We start from the raw sequence: 21,604 nt of genomic DNA, 5'->3' as shown, positions 1-21,604 counted from the left end.
TCACCCCGATCCCCAGAGGCCGGGGCCCCACACGGGTCTGAGAGAGGGATGAGGCAGAGGGGACGGATGCGTCCCCAAGGCGCCAGGGGAGCGTGAGGGGCCGGCACGGGGCCGGCACAGGGCGGCGGGGCCGCCCCACCCGTCGGGGCGGGCTCGGGCAGGCCAGGTGAGGCGGTCCCGGCTCTGCCTTTCCCTCCTTCCGCAGCCTCCCGGCGCTGCGGGTGCCGGCAGCATGGCGGAGTCCCAGGTGGTCCTGCTGGACGAGTCACACGTCAACGAGAAGGTGACAGAGACCCAGCCCCGGTTCTACTACAGCGAGGAGCAGCGCCGGGCCCTGGAGGTGCTGGTGACCCGGGGCGAGGCGGCCTACCGGGAGGCGCTGAGGAAGGAGCAGCTCCGTGACTTTCTCTCCAGTCGTGAGCTGCAGGCCCTGCGGGGCAGCTGGCGGGGATATGACGACCCCCGGGAGGGCAGCAAGGTGGTGCGGGGTCCCGGCGGCGAGACTCTGTCGCTGGCCTACTGGCCCGAGTGCTCAGACACGGAGGTGCCCCCATTGGACTTGGGCTGGACCGACAAGACCTTCTACCGCGGCATCAGCCGGGTGGTCCTCTTCACGCACCCCCGCAAGGAGGAGAACGCGCCCCACCTGAAGGAGGTGGTGCGGGAGATGATCCAGCAGGCACAGAAGGTAGGGCCTGGCCACCACACGAAGTGGGCACCCTCGACAGGCCACCCCTCCACACCCACCCCTGCCTGCATGCACACCTGGGCTGAGGGCACCTGGGCCGAGGGTCTGGCTGTGGGGACATGTGGAGGGAAGGGGAGGTGGGAGTCTCTCACAGCCTGGTTTTCCTTTCTGACCCCCTTCCAGAGCGGCGGGAGTGTGTTGGCCCTCTGGCTGGTTGGTGTCCACCAGGCAGGGGTTTCCCTGAGGTTTGTTGCCAGTCATGTTATGGTTTGCCAAAGCTGGTACCCAGGATGGGGTTAAGCCCCTGAATCCACCCTTCCATGCCCCAACTGAGGGTTTCTACAGGGCTTTGTCTTGTCCCATTACGATTCCCTGGCTCAGGGGAAAGCAGGTCGTGATGCTGTTACAGCCACCCCTTTTGTATGTGCAGGTATCCCTCATTAAGCATAGGGCAACAAAGTTGTTGGGGGGAGGAATGTTTTCTGGGTTTATTTTTTATGGTCTTGACCCTGGACTGCAAGTAGCCAGAATCCAGACATTATGTGACTGCTTCTTCCATTTATCTTCTGCTGGAAAAGACTGTTAGTGGTGATATGCCCCTCTGTCAAGAAAACAAACCAGCCATGATGTTACAAGAGCTTGCATTGAATAGGTGGGGGCAAGGATGATTTTTTTTCCTAGGTATGGGTGAGGTTTCTGGGGAAGATCACCCAGGAAAAGATCTTCAGAGCTAACATCCCTCATAGGAAAAGGGGATAAAAATGTAAGAGACTTCATTCTTGCTCTTGGTGTTGCTGCTTTCTAGTTTTGATGTTTTCTAATTCACCAGTTATTTCCTCCTTCCTGCTCCCCTGCTTTGCTGCAGCATGGACTGTACACACAACTTTGGCAGGCTTGTTAAAACCAAATCTGCTGGGAACACAAAACTTTGAGAGAGGCATTAGTCCAGCAGGTCATCACCTCAGCTACCTGCTTACAGGAATACATGCACACCCCATAATCCTGTCCAGCAAAGGGTGTGAGGCGGTCATACAGAAGAGCCAGAAGGTGTAAAATTCACGCACTCCGATGTAGTGTGACTTCACATCTTCTTTCTGCTGCTACAAATGCCTCTACAGACTGTGCAAGGAGTGGGAAATTGCTCTTTCAATAGCTGTGCCTGGCACCTAAATAATTAATTTGTAGATTTTTATGTTTTCCCTGACTGGATGAACTGTGCCCCTCCCAGCCCAAAGGTGGTTTCATGTTTAACAGCCATTTGAGTGTTTAATGGCCCCTTTCATAGATAACTACACCTGTTGTGTTCAGCTGAGCTGAAAAAGTCTCCAGGTAGCAGTTTTTTATTCAGCAGGTGAGGGTGGGGGTTTGTTGCTTTTGGGTTTGGGTGTTTTTTTGGGGGGGAGGTCTAAATGGGTACTAGTAATATGTGGCACATGTCTGTGGGTGGCTTATCATCAGGGTTTTACAAACATATGTTAGTTAAGCTACCTTGCCGCAATGAGATTGGCAAGTTAATGCTTGCCAATCTTCAAATACCTGTGAAGAGCTAGGCACACCTAAGGGCCATAGAGATAAGTGTATTATCCATAGGATGGGTAGAGGAGTGGGGAAAACTTATTGCAGGGGTAGATACTCATGCTCAGACTTGCTGTATTTGGGAAGGCTGCTGGCATGATCTTGACAGATCACCAGCTGTAGCAGGCATTTGAGAAGACAAACATAACAACTGGGGTTGCCCATTGCACATTTTACTGGCTTGGAAGCTCCATCTGCAAGGCAGCTCATCTGCTTTTCATGCAGAACTAGTGTTCGTGGGTTTAGTCCACAGTCTTCTAAAGAAGTCTGAACTAACACAGGACCCCAAAGCCTGGAGGAAACCATCCCTTCCTATTTCAAAGCCAGTACTAACAATCAGTGGTGTGCCCAGGAAGTGGTGTAGTTTCTGCAGTCATTACAGACAGAAGGGATGGGAAGAAAACTTCACCCTCCTGCTATCTATGCTAGATCAATTCCCTATGTGGATATTCTTCAGATGAATATTATCTGGTATTCTGGCTCTTAAACACATCCATACCACAATGTGTGGAGGGGAGAGGGAGCATAACAGGCCTGAATTAATGTATGAACTTCTTGTGCCTTTAATTATAATCTGCATGCATGTGAAGTTGCTGAGGAATAAAGTGGCACAAGTTAACTGTATTTTGCTTTTCCAAAGTCCTGGTAATATTCCCTGCATCATGCTGCAGTGAGAACCAAGGGAGGATCTGAAATCTGGTTCTGCCTAGCAGAAGTTACTGAGGAACTAGCATAATATAGCTTCCCCATGGTTCACCTGTATTAGGATGAGCATAAATATGTCAGCTCTTTTTGTCGTTTTCTAACAAAGAAAAGCTTGTGTAAGCACTGTTGACAGAAGGAGCCTGATGGAGCAGACCTGTTGGTTGTTGCTGGCCATACAGGCAAAGGCTCAGCAGGGGACGTTTACTGTGGCGTCACTTTCCCAGAAGCAATTGGTTCAAGGGCGTTTTTCAAAGAAAAGAGCTCCCTGGTGAGAATTATTCCCTCTTCTGTAGGCGACTCCTGAAACTTGAGCCACACCTCTTCCAAACTTCAAGTGAAGAAAATCCTACTGTTTGATCCTGGTGCAGTCCCCAGTACAGTTTAGCTTGTCGCTGTGACCCCAGCACCTGGGAAATTAACATTGAGGCACTTCTACTCCCAGCATACTGTCAGCATGAGAGCTCTGACCTGGCAAAGTGGTGCCTTCCAGATGGACTAGGAAAACAGTAGTCTTCTTCATTCACAACCTTTCAAATGGAGAGAATAACTCAGGCAGAAAAGTGAATTGATATTTCTGATGGTGTAAAAGATAGAGAAAGGGAGAAAATGACAAAACATGTAAGATTAGCATTAAAGTTGGCTGTAACCTCCTTGGGTTTGTTGTTACTCATCCTATAAATGTTCAGGCTTGTCTGTGATGTCAGCACCTTTTGTTTCTATGTAAAATCTGTGTCTGGAAAGAGGATTACTTTTATAACAGAAAAAAATGTACATATGAAGAGGGAGAATCAGCATTTTGCCTCCAACTCTGGAACACCTACTCCAGTACCTTACTGACAAATATGAGGTGTTTATGTTTGATCCTCAGGAAGCCAGCCCTGAGAGCAGACTTCTCACAGTGAATTGGGGAAAAAAGGTAAATAGAATTCTTTTTGTCTGCACTGTGTGCCACGACTGAAGCTTCAGGCCCTGATTCATCTGCACATTCATTCTTCCATCACTTACCTTTTGATGAAGTGTTAGAAATGTGTCTGTCACTTTTTCAATCTGTTTTCAGTGTTCTTTGTTTAAGTGAACCCTTACAAAGGCAACAAAAGTTTCACAACACAGAGGCAAAAATTAAGTATCTGGCTTTGGTGTTCTTCAGGCTGATGAAATAGGTCATCTTACCCTAGAAGAAGGAGAACTTTCAAAGACATTTATTAAGTTCCTTTCAAAGTGCAGCAGGAGCTAAGCCAGCAAATTACGAATCGGTAGTGCTTGGGCACGTACATCGCTGTACTCTTGTCTTCCCTATGTCCCCCTCCTCCATATCCTGGTCTCAGTGCTCCCTTTTATTTTGCACCATTATGATGGGCCTCTCATTCAGTTCCTAATGTTTTATTCAGTTGTCTGTTTACTGTCTTCTTGTTTCCAGATTATTGCAGTGGTCATGGATGTGTTTACAGACCGAGATATCTTCCGTGATATTGTTGACGCAGCATATAAGCGTTGGATCCCAGTCTATATTATCCTAGACGAGGAGGGTGTGAAGCTCTTCTTGGAAATGTGCAGATGCCTTGACCTCAGTGACTTGCAGATCCGGGTAAGATCATACTGAACCACTGTCTCCTGCAGGTCAGGGGCCTTTTCCAGTTGTAATGAATCTTGGAACTCATTTGCATAGGCAAACACGTTTCTTCCTCTCTACAAGTCACACTACAGCACTTATACATTGATGGATAAGAGGGATAAGAGAGTGTCCTGCTAATACAGAAGAGAAGAGGAAGGAAAGATTTGGATTTTTGGCCTTTCTTGTGAGATAAGGGTATATGTAGTTTCTTGGCTCTTATGACCTAAAAAGTCCTGGTTTGGAAGAAAATTCTCTCAGGAAATTCTTGTGAGTCTCCTACGCAAGGATTCAAACTAGAGTCTGGAGTAGCATTTCGAGTTGTTGTCTGCATGGATCCCAGTTACAGGACACATACACTTTGTGAAATGAAGTCTTTCCTATCCAGCAGTGATCATCTTGGGGTGAATGAGTGTGTAGTCCTCCTTTGCCTGAGAACATAACAGACTGAAGGCCATGGCTGCTGCCAAGTTCCCTATCAGAGTATGCCTCCATACAGTGCGTGCAGCACAACAGAGCAGTTAGCCTAGCTCGGCTGGCAGAAGCAGCCCCAGTAGGCTCTCATTCCATTATGTACACACTGAATTCCTTTGTGTGTTCACAGTTAGCATTGCATTCCTTGATTTTTCATGGTGGGGTTTTTTTTGTCACTGTCATTACTACAGATTTGTTCTGTGTACCAAAAAAAGTTGCTGGGTTGGAAACAAACTATGGGGTGCCAGACTAGCCCTTCTTGTAATCTAACTCTTCTGAGCAGTGGGAACAGAACCAAAGTGCCTTTTTGCCTGGAGAAAGGGCAGATCTTCCATAAATACCCAATTGATTTTATTTTTCTTTTCAAAAAGCACAACCAAAAGTCAAAAAGCTCTGAAGATTATAGAGGCTTGCATTTACCATTCTAAGAGACCCATCTTAAATCTGGAAGAAAATGACTTGCATATATCTGAACAGTGCTCTTGTGAACTACCACTCTGCTCTGAGTTTCTGGACTTCATCAAAAAAGACATCCAGCCGAGCAGCTTTCTCATCTTTCTCCAAAACAGAGATGGAAGTTCCTTTCCTCTTGTGTCTTTGAAAGCAAGGCAGATACCATTATATTAGTCCTGTTTCAAGCTTCAGCAGTATGATGTGGCCTAGGTTTGAGTCTCTGGTACACATCTGTGAAATCCCAGCAGTAGTACCATTTGCTCTGGTACTTGTTTCCCAGTACTTTTCTCACCATGTCATCATGTGCAGGAATAATGCCTTTGGTGCCACGTATTTTAACTCCTGGATGGAGTGAATGAAAAGATGCCCTGGCATTCTGGGAAAGGTTGAATGCTATTGAAGAGGCAAGTTCCTTTTTGTCTGTGTTCTGCCTTTAAACAGTAAGTGGCCCCTTTCTGCTCTTCCTCTTACCTCTTTCTTCATAGGTATCTACACGAACTTCACACACCAAAACCACTCGTGTGACAACAGTGACTACATCCTGCAGCAGCCTAGTTGCATAGCTCTTTCCAAAGAGGCAGAGTTCAACCTGGTGCAATCAAAAGCAGGAGAAAACTCTTCTGTGTCTCTTCTGTGCTTCCCTTCTCTTACACCCACTGTTGCTATGTTTTTCACTAGACTTCTTCAACTAAATAAAAGCTCAAATACAAGCTGAGCTAAAGGAGATCCACTGAGAACTTCTTGATATCCTTTTTTTACATAGTTGTTCATTCTTCTGCAGAGTTCCAGCCCAGAGTGCTGTCCAAAAGGAAACAAAAGTTTTCCCCCCTGTTTTCTCTGATATCTCATGCTTGTATCTTAAATTCCCCTAAAGGCTGTTGTATTCTTTTTCAGCATGGTTAAGGCTTTAGTTAATCTTATAAAGGTCAGTGCCATTTATTTCTGTCTATGGGACTTTGGAAGTTCTGGGAAAGGCCTTCCTGTAAGGGGAAGTAGGTAATTTGCCTCTCAAGGAAGGTGGCCTCTTAGTATCCCACCCAAAGCTGCTTTGGGTGTATTTATGCTACTGCCCAGGCAGAAGTCATCACACAGTGATTCTCCTGACACCAGGCTTTAGATAAGCAAAGGAATTTTGAGCAAGGTTAAGACTTCACCTTGAGGACTCCCTCAATCCCCTTCTCATTGATGTTTTGAACTTTTGTTGTTCAACTTTTGAACTTTTATCAAACTTACAGTTTGAACATTTCTTGTTAAGAGCCAGATTTAAGTAAGCAAGTAAGCAAGCTGATCCTCTGATCTTATTCAGGTAGAATCATTTTGTCCTACACTGCTTGGTCACAGAGGATGCTGGAATTGCTGAGAGGAGAAGGAGAAACTCTAGAGCAACTAACTCTATCACTCATCCACTTCTTATTTATGACATCTTTCTCCTCACCTCTGCTTTGATGTCTGAGTTCATTCTACAGATTTTCAGCAATGGGGAAAACATTCTCTCCTTACATTGCTTTTTTTGTGTGACTATTTTGCTTTCTTCTAAAAGATTTTCGTCAGTGGGCCACAGTTTGTCAGCAAAATAACTGCATACTCTTCCTTTCTGCCCTTCTTCCCACCTTTCCTTTGGAAAGCTGGTGCAAGACTTACAGAGCGGCTTTTTCTCAGAACGTTGCAACAGTGTGGGATGTATCTTTAAGGTTTAGAGGCAAGTTCTGATCCCAGGGAAAAAGGAGAAAGAAATGACACATTAGCATGGGCTGTCAGTGCTGCAGGGTGAGGATACTTACTCTGTCTTCTGTCACCACCAGATGCTCAGATTGTTCTGTAATTCTTGACTTTTTGTTTCCATTGCCCTGTTCATCCACTGCAGAGATTTACTGTCAGCACTGGGTTTGGGCCTATGTCTACACACAGTGCTGGGTATTTTCACTGAATTTTTGGGTTTTTATCATTTTGATCTGCTGACAGTCTCAGAGGAGAGAAACTGCTGCAGGAAGACAGCACCTCACTCAGCAAAGAAAGTTCTTTGCTGACTCCAAGCATGAAATGAGAAAAACCTCAATTTTTCTCTGAAGGCCAGAGATCACTGGGAATGCATTTAAGTTCAACCATTGGCACATTCATCCTGGCGTGCTAGTAAGAGTGTGTGTATGAGTCATATGGCTTCCTGAGCCTACAGGACATGGTTTGCCAGACTTCTGTTATGTGTGACACAAGAGAGTTCTTCGGCGATCACAATGAATCAAGCTTCATATACAAAATAAAATACAAAATTCATAGCCCCAAACACAGTACAAAATACAATACATGGCCCCAAAATACAATACAAAATTCATACCTACAAAATACAATACATGGCCCCAAAATACAATACAAAATTCATAGCCCCCAAATACAATACAAAATACAATACAATACATGGCCCCAAAATACAATACAAAATTCATAGGCCCCAAAAGTCCTCATGTTGTTCTCACCCATTTTTAGATGAGTTCTCCTTCTCCCCATCCTTCTTCTAACCAAGACCCCAGTAACAGACACTCCTGCTTAAAGACAGAGAGTCCCAAACAAGCCCAGGGAACGAGTTATGTCAAGGCAGTTCACCTTCCTATTAACTTTTACATTCATTTTCCCAACCTGTAAGAAGTTCCTCACCTCACTGCAGGAATTCTTAGAAGTTTCTGCCTAGGAAAGTTTAGGAATTTAATTTCAGTATTTTATGTCTTTCCTCACTGATTCCTAACTCAAGTGGGGGCAAAGCTGCAGTGCTGCTGCTGTTTTTAATTACCTGTTAGAGAACTGTTGGAGGCTACTTGTAGTCTTTTTGCAAAGACCCAAATAAATAAGACCCGGTAATGACCTTGGCAGACCAGGTCCAGCTTGCTGCTGGTATGGTACTTGAATACCTGCAAGTTTTACTCTTTTGTCAGCAAGCATTGCCTTTTCCAAACCAGTTCAAGGCAAATATAGGGTAAGTCCACAGTATTTCCCTGCATTACTTTGTGACTTCTTCCAGATTGTGGCTGCTTTTGTCTGCCGGTGCGAGATGAGCACCTACTCCCCATCCCTCTGACCTGGATGTTTGATCATCAGAAATGAGAATCTTACAGACCATGAATAAGAAAAGAATCCTTTACTGTTATTGCTGTGGTCCTGGCCACATGAATCCCATCTCTCTCTTCTTGTTTTTGCCTTCTGTGGTACTTCCATCTAGGGTTGTAAAGTGGGAAACAATGGGCATCTGGGGCACGCTTCTCAGCCCTGTGCTTAGGTGAAAGAGTCATGGAACAAAACAAAGGGCAGAGGCTTTCCCAGCAGGTTCTGTTGACTGAACTGATCTGGTTTTTCTACAGATGACAGAAAGGGGATCTCCACATTTTGAAAAATATGGCCAATATAAAGGACTGTTGAGTCACTGTCATATACCAGCCACTACTTTTTACTGTTGCCTCTCCTTAACCTCTTTTACATGTGTTGGTTATAGAGGCTGTTCATCCATCCCAGCTTGAAATAAAGATTCCTGCTTGCTTTGCAATGTATGTATCAGTGGTTGTTCTAGGAGGGAAGGTACACACAGGTTTCCCTGGTGGAAATATATTTCCCTTCAGAGTCTATCCTGTGTATCCCCCCATCTCTAGCCCTGCTTGTGAGCATTATTGACTGGGTCTGTCAATTGACAACTAAGTGTCAGTCACAACATGGGCTGTTACTGACTTTCTAAACTGAGTCCAATCTAACTTTTTGTGGATTCGGGGTGAGGTTTAAATGTGTGTCATAATAAGGCAAGACAGACTGCTTCCTTCACTGTTTTTATTAGGATGGTCTGTCAGGCTTGCCTGTTAACCAGTTTGTATTAAGTTGCTGCCACGGAGACATTAGTCACTGCTTGAGATGAGGAGTGGTGCAGGCCTCAATAAAGGAAACGTGGTATGCAGACTGCAGCTTTCATAAGCTAGGGTTTGACAAACCTGCCAGAATACAGAACTGGAGGGGTCACTTCTGTCTGGTGGCCTAACTGGTCCTCTACCCAAAATATGTATTACTACTGTAACAGTAGTGACAACCCCCCCACCCCCCAAATGACTGCAATCTCACCTCATTTATATTCATCTTTCCTCTGTTGTTATTGTGGAGCTTTCAGTACGTGAATCCAAGCTTGTTCCTCCTCTGTGCAGCTTGATATTCATCTACAAATGCTCCAAGATCCTTCAAGGCAGAAAACATTATACAAATAACCTGTTAAGTGACTGGATGTTTATATGACTTTGTGCTTGTTTTCTGCATTTCAAGATGTATTTATGCACTGCTGTGCCTACTTTGTTCAAGGAGGCTGATGCGTTCAGCTGTTCGGTTCGGTCTCCTCTCTGCCTTTCTGAGTGTCATGTGTAGCTCAGTTACTGCAGGAATTCATGTGTGCTTTCTTTCCCCCACAAGAAGGTGACAGAACGTGCAAACACAATAAAGCACACGCTTGTAACACACCAGGAAGCTTTGTGTTCACACGGGCCGGTACTTCTGGATTCACAACGGTGTGTGACTTCCAGAGCTGTTGCCTGATTTGAAGAACAAATGTCCTTTTTTGTCACTTGCAGTCAATATCCCATGATTTGGCAAATCCCACATGCAACTTTACTCAGCAAGGGGAAAAAAAAAGAGAATCTTTTGGCTGATCAGTCAGCCAACTAAAATGTGATTCCAAATACTGGAAAGGGCACCCTTTCTCCTGTGCTCTACCCAACCTGCAGTCAGCATCCCACACGTTATGACTCATTGCTAGGCCTTGGGCAAGTCACTTCACCTTTTTCTCTCTCAGGCTTCTCGCCTTTAAAACAGGGTAATAATACTTTCAGCAGTGTTGGGAGCCTTAATTAGCTAATGCCCACACAGGGCTCCAGACAGATCGAGTAATAGAAGAATGCAAAATAGTAATATCATCAGTTACTGTTAGTCAGAATTTGTGCTGCCACTGCTGTACTGTAGTGGGCAAATGGGAGCAGATTCAAAAGGTAAGAGTTATATTCAGAAAAATGCCTTTTGAAAGCAATCTGCATTCCTCTAACCACTCATTCCTGCATGCTGATTTCTATAGCCTATCAATATTTAAGCTGTCAGTGAGGTTTGTAATAATAGGACTTGGCTCTTTGTGGGATCCAAGGCTGTGCTAGCATTAGCCAAGTCTGCATGATTCTCCTGCTCTGCAGGTAGGGGAAGAATGCAGCAAAAGCAAATTGACTCTCCCAGAACATGGCAGGGAACAGCATCAGAACTGTGATTACACTTGGGACTATCTGACTCCTACCCCTGGCTTTATTACTCGGGAGCGCAATATCTTTTAGCTTTTCATTGGTGAAGAATTCTTACAGAAACAGATGGTGGAATGAAGAAAATGGTCTCAATTTGTGTGTCAGAGTGACAAGATAATTTGCTCTGAACTTACACTGACAATGTTTTGGGTGGTGGGGAGTGGAGGGTGTTTCACGTTAGGCAGTTTGGCAATTCAGCCTCCTGTAGCCAGGATCCAGGAGCAGAGTTAACACCCAGTCCAGTGATTGCTTGTGCAGTATGTGTTAAGTGCAGGCACACATCTGTTGTTGAAAATCCTGTAACGTTGAATCTGTGTTTTCCCTGCCCTTTGTTTGAGTACTTGCAGGCTTGCTGGCCAGAGGGTGCTGGGTGGGAGATTTGGAGAGAGGTATTCTCTTTTTCTAACTACTTGCATTCTTTTCATGAGAAGTTTTTCCTTCCTCTTCTTCAGAAATTGTTTGTTGATCTATTCAGGACATCAGTAGAGACACTTACAGGACTCGTTCAAAAACAAGTTCTGTGTTTTGTCACTCTCCATGGAATGGTGAGGAATCTGGGTGGCCACTGTAGCTGTTGGGGGTTCTCAGCAAAATTATAAAGGTCAGGGCTCTCCTTTTGTTAAACCAGACATGAAACTTCTATCTTTTGAGCAATAGGATTGTTTCTCCCTCTCTTCTGTAATAATTACGTTGTTGTCTTCTAATTTTCCCAGTTTTGTTAGGCCATGTGTTGCTAGGAATCATAACACAAACACAAAAAGGAGCTGACAGAGACCTGGCTCATACATTACCCTCCAAGTAACTGTGTCCTTTGCAGGGCACAGGTGTTGCAAAATTCCTTGGTTTTGTGGTCCTGCTAACGTAATCTGTAGAAGTGCTCATGGGTGCTGTGGAGTAGGGATTAGGGCTCAGAGTGTTGATGTGACTCAGAGCTTCCTCTGATTCATTCCCCTGAACTGGGTTGGGCCTTGTGAGCTACAGCACAGGACTGGAGGCGGAGGATTGTTTGATTTTGAAAGCATTGTCTTGCCAGTGGGTTAAGATGAATAGCTGAAGGCTGCTGGCAGGGTTACAAAGATGCTGACCCATTGCACAGGGCTATAAAGCAATGGAGAGGAGTGACTTGCATAGGCAGGGGGTAACAGCAGGTCTTACGACACTATGCTTTCCTTTCTGCAGCCCTTCTGATTTCTGGTGGCTGGTAGAAAATGAGCTGTAGAAGTAGTGAGATAATGTGAGTGACATGTTAAGACTTGGAGCTGGTAATTATCTAATTCTCTGCCCTATTTACTGTGACATTTTGTCTTTTCACCTCCCTGTTAGAACATCCGGATACGTTCTGTGACAGGAGTTGGGTTCTACATGCCAGCAGGGAAGATCAGAGGTACATTGGCATCCCGATTCCTGATGGTGGATGGTGAAAAGGTGGCCACTGGATCATACAGGTGGGTTGCTCTTGCTTAAGGCAAAACTACATTCTTTGTGTCAAGAATGGCTTGTGGCTACGCTTGAGAGCCTTCTTCCCATGTCATTCCTTTTGTTATCCCAGCCTCTGTAATCTGTGTGGCATCTGTAGAAACTGGGGTGGGTCGACAGGAGAGGTGGTATAGAGCACCTTTGGGCTGCTCCTGGGAGAACAAAACATGCCCATGCTAGTTCCATGCTGCAGGGACTCCCCACTATCTGCTCTGCTCAGTTCTCTTCAGTGAGGTTTTTAGTCTGGAGACTCATACTGCTGATACAGCATTGTTTCTTTAAAAGGGTGAAGTGTACTTCAGAGCTTTAGGGCCTTTTCTTCCACATCTGGTCTGCATGTCTAATGAAGGACAGTAATAATGGACTTCTTGTAGCTGTCCTGACCCATTGTGGCAAGGACCTATAGGCAGACGGCCTAATGCTACAAATTCCCATGCACTGTCTTGGCTATTGTTAAGGTGGGCTAAGTCAAGTGTGCACCCAAAAACCTAATGTTGGTTCTGTTTCCTACTCCTAGCTTCACATGGAGTTCATCCCACATCGACAGAAACATCCTGCTGGTCTTGACAGGACAGCACGTGGAGATGTTCGACATTGAGTTCCGTGAGCTCTATGCCATCTCAGAGGAAGTTAATTTCTACAAGGAACTGGGCATTGCTAACCCAATCCTTCTCGGAATTGGGAAGCCAGGCCTTCATTCCTCTACCGTTGCTCGGAAGTTTATTAACCCTAAGTACGGTTTAGTGGCAGGGGCAACCCGTGGCGAAATGATGCTCTGGGCTTCACGTCACAGGCAGGATCATCAGGGGAACATGGAAAAGGAGGAAACCAGTGAGTCAAAGAAACGGTTAAATAAGTTTCTGAATGACTTAATTACCTTGGAGCAAGAGTACCCAGAAATTGATCCACCTCTGGAGAACTTTAACAGGCTGAATCGGAGCCCTCAGAAACTGTTCTCCCGGCTCCACATGGACCTGAAAAATAAATCCAAATCCCGAGAGTCCATTCGCGACATCAAGAAAGAAGATGTGCAGGCCAGCTCAAAGCAGGGAAAGCGCTTCGCCAGCGGCATTTTCAGTCGCAAGGCCAAACGATCTCCAGGCTCGAGCATTGAGGCCAATTCTTTTGCCAGTGAAGGACATTCAGGAGAAGACCTTGGGAACACGAAACTGGAATGCGAGCGGCTCAGCCTTGGCCATGCCAGCGTTCGGAGCGCTGGAGACATCCCAGGTAAAACCTCTTCTACCAGCGTGTTCTGCTTCTGTGGCCCTCGCTTTGAGTTTGACTGGTTGGTGCAGGCATATCCAATATAGGCACCTGTGAGCAGATCCGGTTACTTCCTCTGTACTAAAATAAGCAGGGTCAAAGAAGAGAGGAAGTTGTATCAAATGATAGAGGCAATGTAAGTTGAAGGCAGTTTACTGGCAGTCGGATTGTAAAGTACTTCTCATGTAAATGTTTCTCATACTTACCAGCAAGCGGATATGGGACAAAGGGAGAGGAAGGTGAATGTCTCCTTGTGTAAAATAGGTTGTGTCTGCAGTTCATGAAGGGCACTGCCCTAATAAACAGCAGCAGTGTTCAGTGTTGTTGTGGCTAGCAGGGTGCAGACAGATTTTCAGTGTAACCCTTCCTTTCTTCATTGGGGTTTAGTCAGGAAAATAGATGTGTTTATGTTGAGGTGAGGAAGCAGGAGTGGAAGAGAGGGCAGAAGTTTCAATTTGCTCCTTTATCACCTTCTGAAGTGAGGGAGAGGGTTGTGAAAATAGAAGCTGTGGAGAATCATCGAATCATAGAATGGTTTGTTCTGGAAGGGACCTCCAACAAAGTACTAGATCTCAAGGTTTTTTTTCTTTTCTAATGCATGATTGGTATTTTCACTAACTCCTTCCAGGGATTCATCTGGTTTAAGACACAGATGATGAAGATTCTTCCCCATTTATGGTTTCATAGCTATCTTCCCAACTTTTAGATGTTTTGTCAGATTGGGCTTTTCAGCCTGGTCGTCCTCCTCTCTCAGCAAGCTGTGCTGGGTGTCAATAAATCCTGCACAAGCAGGAAAATAAACCAGTTCCAGGGGGGAAATTTCTCCTCAACTTGTCTAACTATAGACCATTCTGTGCTTTGATGAATGCTAAATGCAGGCGTAAAGAAACTGAATTCCCTTGAGACTGCCATGGTTTGAAATGGAAAGACATTCTCCTGAGACCAGAGAGAAAAGCACGGTATTGGGAAGGTCAGCAACAACAATTTATTAGGTTCTTAGAAATATTTCTGGATGAATGAAGGACAGATTCAAAAATGCTAAGGGAACAGCAGAGAGGAAGTCTAAGAAGGCCTCTATAGTTTATTTAAGGCTCGTAGATCCATTGTACAGCGTGTGTTTGGCATTTGGGGGTGCAGAAGTAAACCCTGGTCTGAAGAGATCTCTCCAAATCACTTTTTGTCTTGAGTACCTACAGCATATGCTGCTGGCCCCCATTCCTCAGAGCCAGGAAAAACAGCATCAGTGAAGATCTATAGGGAGATGTATGGGCATTTCCTCCTTGAGACACGGACCTGAGGGCTTGCACTACCCTCTAGTGACAGAAGCAGAGAATTGTGTCATCTGCGATTTGTCAGCACTTCACAATATCAGAGATTCCCTACGTTTCTCACTGTCAGCTATTTAAAAGCAGACAGTGCACTGTTCCCACAATGTTGTGATGAAATTAGGCCCAGGTTAAGGCATGCAAGGGAGGGACGTCTCTAGTTGGATGTCTCAAGGGGGTGCTGTGCCCTTCTGGGACATAGCACAGCCAGGGCAGCCGGCACGTTCCTGTTCCTTTTAACACAGTGGATGAGTGCCAGACAGGCTGATGCTCAGTCTGGCCTATTTCCACAAAGACACTATCATGCTATTATGTTCAGGTTTTATTTATTGCCACTGCTGCTTCCTGAGGGCTGTCACCTCTTTCAATAAAGCGGAAGGAAGAATTGAGAATAGGTGGAGGGAAGGGGCAGAGGTCCAGCACACCAGCCTTCCTGCTGTGCACTTCCTGCCCTAATAAGTCTTTCCAAAGAGTCCATGCAAGTGGGGGTTTTTTTGTTTGTTTTATGCAAATTGAGAATGCCTGTTCATGGTGGCAATGGGAGTCTCCACAGCTTTGAAGTATGGTGTAAGTAAACTTAGGTCATCTGCTGTTGTAAAAGGCTGGAGGAAGCTCACTGCTAGGGTGTTGCTTTTGAATTAAATCACTGTTCTTGAGAGACAGCTTCTCTAGTGATCCCAAAGTGGTAAGAGGGCACATTAGGAAGATGGAGACTCTGGGGAAAAAATTAGTTACCCAGGAGATCCTGCAGCTACTTATCAGTAGCACATGCTTCATTAGGATTGAATAAAAAAATCTTGGAAGATGGTCATGGAATAGAGGCACTTTGTTCTTGGGCAACTGTAAGACTGGCTTAGTTTTAAATGTTTGGGTCGCCTTTGAGCAGGCCTAGTGAAAACTGTGATACTCTGGGCGACAGAAGGGAGGTAAGAAATGGAAATGAAAGAAGGAGAAGGTGCTTGGTATGCAGTCAGGTTAGGATGCAATTATTCAGAGCTTCACAGTTTGAAATAGCTGCCCTTACCTTTTGTAAAGATTAAACAGCACACTTAAGCCCTGTGGGCCTGGCTGTGCACACATCTCACAAAGTCACTATTAATTCTGTAGCACCACAGAGACACATCCCACCTTGCAAATGCATAGAGAGACCAGATCCACGCCCCAAGTAGCTCACAGAGTAATTGAAAGACATTATTCAGACAGGCTAAAGGTCAGGTTCAGTCTTGTAAAAGCAGACAGTGATGAAGAGAATCTGAACTGGGAACTGAAGTGATGAAAGTGTGTTCTGCAGCAGAGTCTGAGCATCTCACTCGGTATTTACATGCTAGGAAAGGATACCTACAAGTCAGAACTGAGAGTCTGGGAAATACAAGGGCTACAGAGAGTAATGTGCCATGCTAAGTGTCTGAATTAACATCCTGAGTTGTTGTCCTAGCACACTGCACAGAGGCTGTCTTACAAAGCTTTCTTAAGCCACATTGTCAAATTGACACAACTCTTGAATTTCACTGTTTCCCACTTAGGAACGCAAGAGCAGGAGCTCTGAACCTGACCAGAATCTTGTTAATTTTAAGCTGCAGGCTGTGATCAGCAAAGACACTGACATCTATGTGCAGTTTCTGGGAAATGCTGCAAGGGTTTGAAAGCTGTGAGCCTTCAGAAGGTGCTGGCTTTTTGTTTTATTGTCTCCCTTGCAAGAAGCAAAATGATCTCGTTCAGAAGGGTCTGCTGTCCTCAGCTGCTCCATTCATTGGCCTTTGCCCCTCATGACTGTTGGTTGCTGAATGCATATAGTTAACAGCAGGATTTTGTGTTTCACTTTTGGGTGCTTCTTACAACAAGAAAAGTAATTTACACTGAGCACTGCATTAGCACAGAAAGAGCTGCTTACTTATCACCAGTGTTTTTCAGCCAAAGTGGGATCATGGGTGGGTGGTAATTGGAATTTTCAGCTTCTTTTCTATAGAGAAAGACTGGAAGGTTGTTTGGTACATAGAAGGAGAGTGAGTGCTCTAAATGTGGTAGGATCTGTAGAAAAAGGTTGGATGACAAAGAGTAGAAAGTGAGAAGAATAAAAGAGTTGGGATTAAGCAGAGAACAGACACTTTTGAAAGGAAAGGTAGGGGTCTTGAATGTTATACAGACTGGGAAGGGAACAGGAGTGGTGAAGAGGCAGGAGTAATGATAAACAGTACAGAATGGATCAAAGAGGGGGCAGGAGGTAGAGTGAAATGCCATTGGGAGGTGTGGGGATGAGGCAGTAGCATACAGAGCAGTCACAAAAGTGAGGGCAGGTTGCAGTGCAGCCTTTCACATGGATATCAAGAAGCTGCAGTGTGGAAGAAGGTGAAGAGAAGGAGAGGGAGAGCAGATAGCTCTTCTTTTCCCCATCACTTATGGTTGAGGAAAACATTGATCAAATCCCCAAAAGCAAAAGTGGCAATACCCAAAAGAGTGACCTGAAAAATTACTCACTTGAGGTCCAGTTCAGAGGCAGTGCTTGGGTTGAAAGCTCCCTCATTTTAGCAAGGTTGAGACTTCTCAGTAGCATGTCAGTATAAGCTGTGGCAGTTTTCCCTCCCTGTTATCAGTGTCCTACTGCCCACTGGCTCCAGCTGCTTGGAAGATGCACATGTACATTTCTTCTGTACAAATACCTGAGTGGGGTCTGCCCTTGTTCAGACTGTCTGCAAGCTACACGGCAGCCCCCTCAGTACCTACTGCCCTGGGCTAGAGGTTATGTGAGCCTTGCTGAGCTCAGAGCACAGAGGAGCTCCCTCACTTGCCTCTGCAAAACACACTGTAGTACAAATCCTGCAAACATAGGGTAGAGCATCCAGACCAACAGCTGGCTGTAATGAAAGAGATGAGACTGCAGTGCAAGTGCTGAAAGGAACAGTTGGAGCAGAATGAATCCATAAGGGGAGCAGAGGCAAAAACTAGGATGATAGAAAACTGGGGTGGTATTCTGTGCTCCTTAAGTGAGAGACCCTGAGGCCTCAGAATTTGTCTTCTAAGTGGAAGTACTGGTGAAAGTGGTGGAAACAGTGGCACCTGTTAACACTGGCACACGTGTAAAATGGGCTGTGAAGAAACCTCTGCTTTGAATGTGTGGGAATCAAACAGAGTGGATTACCTGCCTTGCCTTTTTTGGTTTTTTCCCCCATGCCTCAGGAAAACCTCCCACCCAAGTCATGGCCATACTGTTTTTCAATGCCAGTTGGGACTTGAGAACATCTCTGAAGCTAGCCTGGGTACAGGCCAAAACCCATAAATACTTCTCCAGTGGTTTTTTTTCCACAGTGTACTCTGAATTTGTTCTTATTTTAATGTCTCTTCTCTTCACAGTGATAGGAAATAAAACCATGAGAGACTGCAGAGTCATGCATGTCTAACACAAAGTATATAGTGAATAATGAGAGAGGATTGAAGCCCAAGTCCAAACTTTCTCCAGGTCTTATTTACTTAACATTCCTTTAACTTCTTTTCATTCCAGGTAACCTGGGTCCAAACTCCACTCTGAGTGATAAAACCAAACAATCTGCCTGTGTGTTGTCTTGATTGGGAAGCATCGTCTGGAGAACCGAGCAAGCTGGAACATAACCTCTTGATTGATTTTGAACCTACAGCCATGTCCTCATGCAGTGGTCTGTAAAGCTACTGCACAGTCCTGGATGCACCTAGCACTCCCAGTTAAAGCACATTTACTGGGCAAAGTGCAGACTTTGGATGGTTGGTCCCTTAAGTGGGGGTTAGTGATGAATGTATGAGTCCTTGTGTCTGTGTGCACACATTTTACATGCAAAACCAACTGTGATGACTGGTCTCAGAGCTTGCTCTGTGTCCAGATAAATGCAGGAGATTTTCTGACTTACTTGTGCTGCTACTTCAGTCTGTCTAGCTACAGACTCAGGATCACTGTGTTGCATTGTTTACTCTACTGCACTGCAGAAATGTATTGCTCTGACTGGCTGGGAGGCTAAATCAAATCAAAGTGGCAAAATCTGGGCGAAAAAGGAATGTTTACAGAGAGTGTAGCAAGCCTGTCTCCACAAGGAATCTTCCTGTAGATTCCTGTTGTCTTGTACTGACACAGAAATGAGTGGTCTGGGAGAAGGGTTTAGCTAGCAGAGGCAAATTGATTAATATGTTAACCATTTCACGTCCCTAAATAAAGCAGTCGAACAAATTGGTTTAGGAAGAATGCAGTAAAGAGCAAAAGCTGGATATAGGGGCAGCTGAGACTGGGTCAGGAGAAATGCCATATAAGGGGGACTGGGCAGGATCTGGGAGTAATAATGCAGCCTTTGGTGGCTGTTAAAAAAAATCCTGGTTTGCTGCTAATTCAGCAATGGAAAATGCATGATTAAAGAGCACATATTTGAGGGTTTAAAGAGGAAGCATGCAAGCTTTTCAAGTGTTCCCTTTTAACTTTTCCAAACTTTCATGATGCCAAAATCCAGAGCTTTGATCCATAAGAAGCACTGTATGCAACCAGACCAAAGGCCATCTAATCTGCTGTCCTGTCTCCGAGGACAGCCAGTAACAGGTGATCACAGAAGCATAAAATATAAAGCTTGTATACAGAGGTCTTTCTCTGACACTGTTCCAGCAGTCTGTGGACCTTCTGAACTGGCAGTTCCTTCTGGACCTGGCCTTAATGAAATGCCCTTAGTCCCTTTTTAAAAATCCTTTTCTACTTTTGGCCTCCACAGTGTTCTGTGCCAGTGAACCCTGAGTTCATTGTGTGGTTTGAAGAAAGAATTGCTGTCAGGCTGTTTTAATGGTTTTCTTGCCAATTCTTCCACTGTCATAGGTAGCTATGACCACCCCTATGCCTTGTGTCCTTGCCACTTGAGATTTCACAGACTTGTGTCCTCAGTCATCACTTTTCCAAGTTGCAGGTTCATGGTATACATAGCTATTCATTATATGGGACCTGTTTGACACCTCTGTCCTCGTGTTCACTGGGCCTTTTCCAGTTCTCATTAACAGAGTGGAGAAGCAGGTTGTTTTTGTTTCTTCAGTGTGCAGATTCATGTTTCACTCTGCTTTCATGCTATCTAGATTACATACTCTGCTGTCATATATAAGCCTTCTTGTGACACCTAGGAAAAAAATAATCCTAATTGTAAGTAGACACCTGAAAACTGACAGACCTACTGGCTCCAAAACTGTACAGACATCAGAAAAAACCCACAGGTTTTGTCTTCTTTCATTGTCTTTGCAGAAACCATTTGGGTTTTCACTGCACAAGGAATTCACAGGAAGGGCAACTGCTGCACTCTCAATGCAGAACAAGCTGTTCAAAAGACTATTCTAGGTGCTGGGCTGCAGCAGTGACTGTTGCACTGAAACAGCTGTCTGTAGTTGATGCTGGAGCAACTGCAGAGGAGGGCAATGAAGCTGGGGAAGGGCCTGGAGAATAAATCTTATGAGGAGCAACTGAAGGAGCTGGGGCTGTTCAGTTTGGAAAAGAGGAGGCTGAGGGGAGGCCTCATTGCTGTCTACAACTACCTGAAAGGACATTGTAGAGAGACTGGTGCTGGTCTCTTCTCTCAGGTAATTAGTGATAGAACAAGAGGGAATGGCCACAAGCTACAACTGGGCAGGTTTAGACTGGACATTAGGAAAAAAAATTTCACAGCAAGAGTGGTCAGGCATTGGGAATGTGCTGCCCAGGGAGGTGGTTGAGTCACCAACCCTGGATGTGTTTAAAGGTGTTTTGGCTGTGGTGCTTGGGGATATGGTTTAGGGGTGAACCTTGTAGAGCAGGGTTATCAGTTGGACTTGGTGATCCTGAGGGTCTTTTCCTACCTGAATGTTTCTGTGATAAAATCACACACACAGAATCAGCATGGTTGGAAAAGACCTCCAAGATGATCAAGTCCAAACATTGTCAGGGTCACTACTATACCATATCCTTGAGCACCATATCTAAATGGCTTTTAAATACATCCAGGGATGGCCATTCAACCCCTTCTCTGGGCAGCCTGTTTAATTGATTGATTGATTAACTGCCATTCCTGGAAGTATGTTTAACTTGAATGACAAGCAGACCTGGTTTAGCTTGAGTTTGCCTTGTAAAATGTCTTCAGACCCTACAATACCAAAGGCACTCTACCCTCTACTAAGCATACTCATCCTTGCTCGGTGGGTTAAATGCTTGCTACTCTATATAGCTATTCTATATATCCACCTGGCAACAAGCTGTAGTTTCCCAGCTGGGTCTGCCAGCTCCTGTTATCAGCAGTGTTTTATAAAATCATTCCTGGTAGTGGGAGAAAGGAGGTGCTGGAAATGACACCATCACTTGGACTAGAGGCAACTTCGCGCATGAGTTAGCCAGTTGGCCTCAGGTGTCCAGCTCATGTGCCGAAAGGTACCCCCTGTATGTTTGTAGAGCTGTCTGAAATGGCTTCATTTTCCTATGCTTCTGTTATTCTCCTCACATTTGGAAGATTATTTTTTTTTCTCTCCTTGTATTTATTTCCCTTTTTTTTAGCAGAGATTAGAGGTAAATTTGTCAGACCAACACTGTTCCACTTTTCTTTATGATAAGAACAGAACATTGTCATCTGGTGCTTCCTTGTTCTCCCAGACTTTTGAAATATTTATTTATTTTTCACTTGTGCAATAGGCTAATTAACTAATTAGTACCATCTTGAGAGATATATATGGGCAGGTTTTCCAGGAAGTCCTCTCGCTGGTTTTATGTTGCTTCATTTTGGGTGGA

General features: G+C 45.0%; 1 protein-coding gene across 1 annotated transcript; it reads left to right on the top strand.

The window, feature by feature from the left end:
• Positions 1 to 217: 217 nt before the first annotated feature.
• FAM83F (family with sequence similarity 83 member F) lies at positions 218 to 18,429 on the top strand. The gene is made up of 5 exons (XM_009902473.2): positions 218 to 688; positions 4,386 to 4,553; positions 12,125 to 12,246; positions 12,795 to 13,507; positions 18,365 to 18,429. Exons 1-5 carry the CDS (start codon positions 233 to 235, stop codon positions 18,427 to 18,429), a joined length of 1,524 nt encoding a protein of 507 aa, XP_009900775.1. The 5' UTR covers positions 218 to 232.
• Positions 18,430 to 21,604: the final 3,175 nt, after the last annotated feature.

This window comes from Dryobates pubescens, chromosome 15 (genome assembly GCF_014839835.1).
Source record: "Dryobates pubescens isolate bDryPub1 chromosome 15, bDryPub1.pri, whole genome shotgun sequence".
Lineage (NCBI taxonomy): Eukaryota > Metazoa > Chordata > Aves > Piciformes > Picidae > Dryobates > Dryobates pubescens.
The sequence above is the reverse complement of the archived record's forward strand: the minus strand, read 5'-3'. Positions and strand labels throughout refer to the sequence as shown.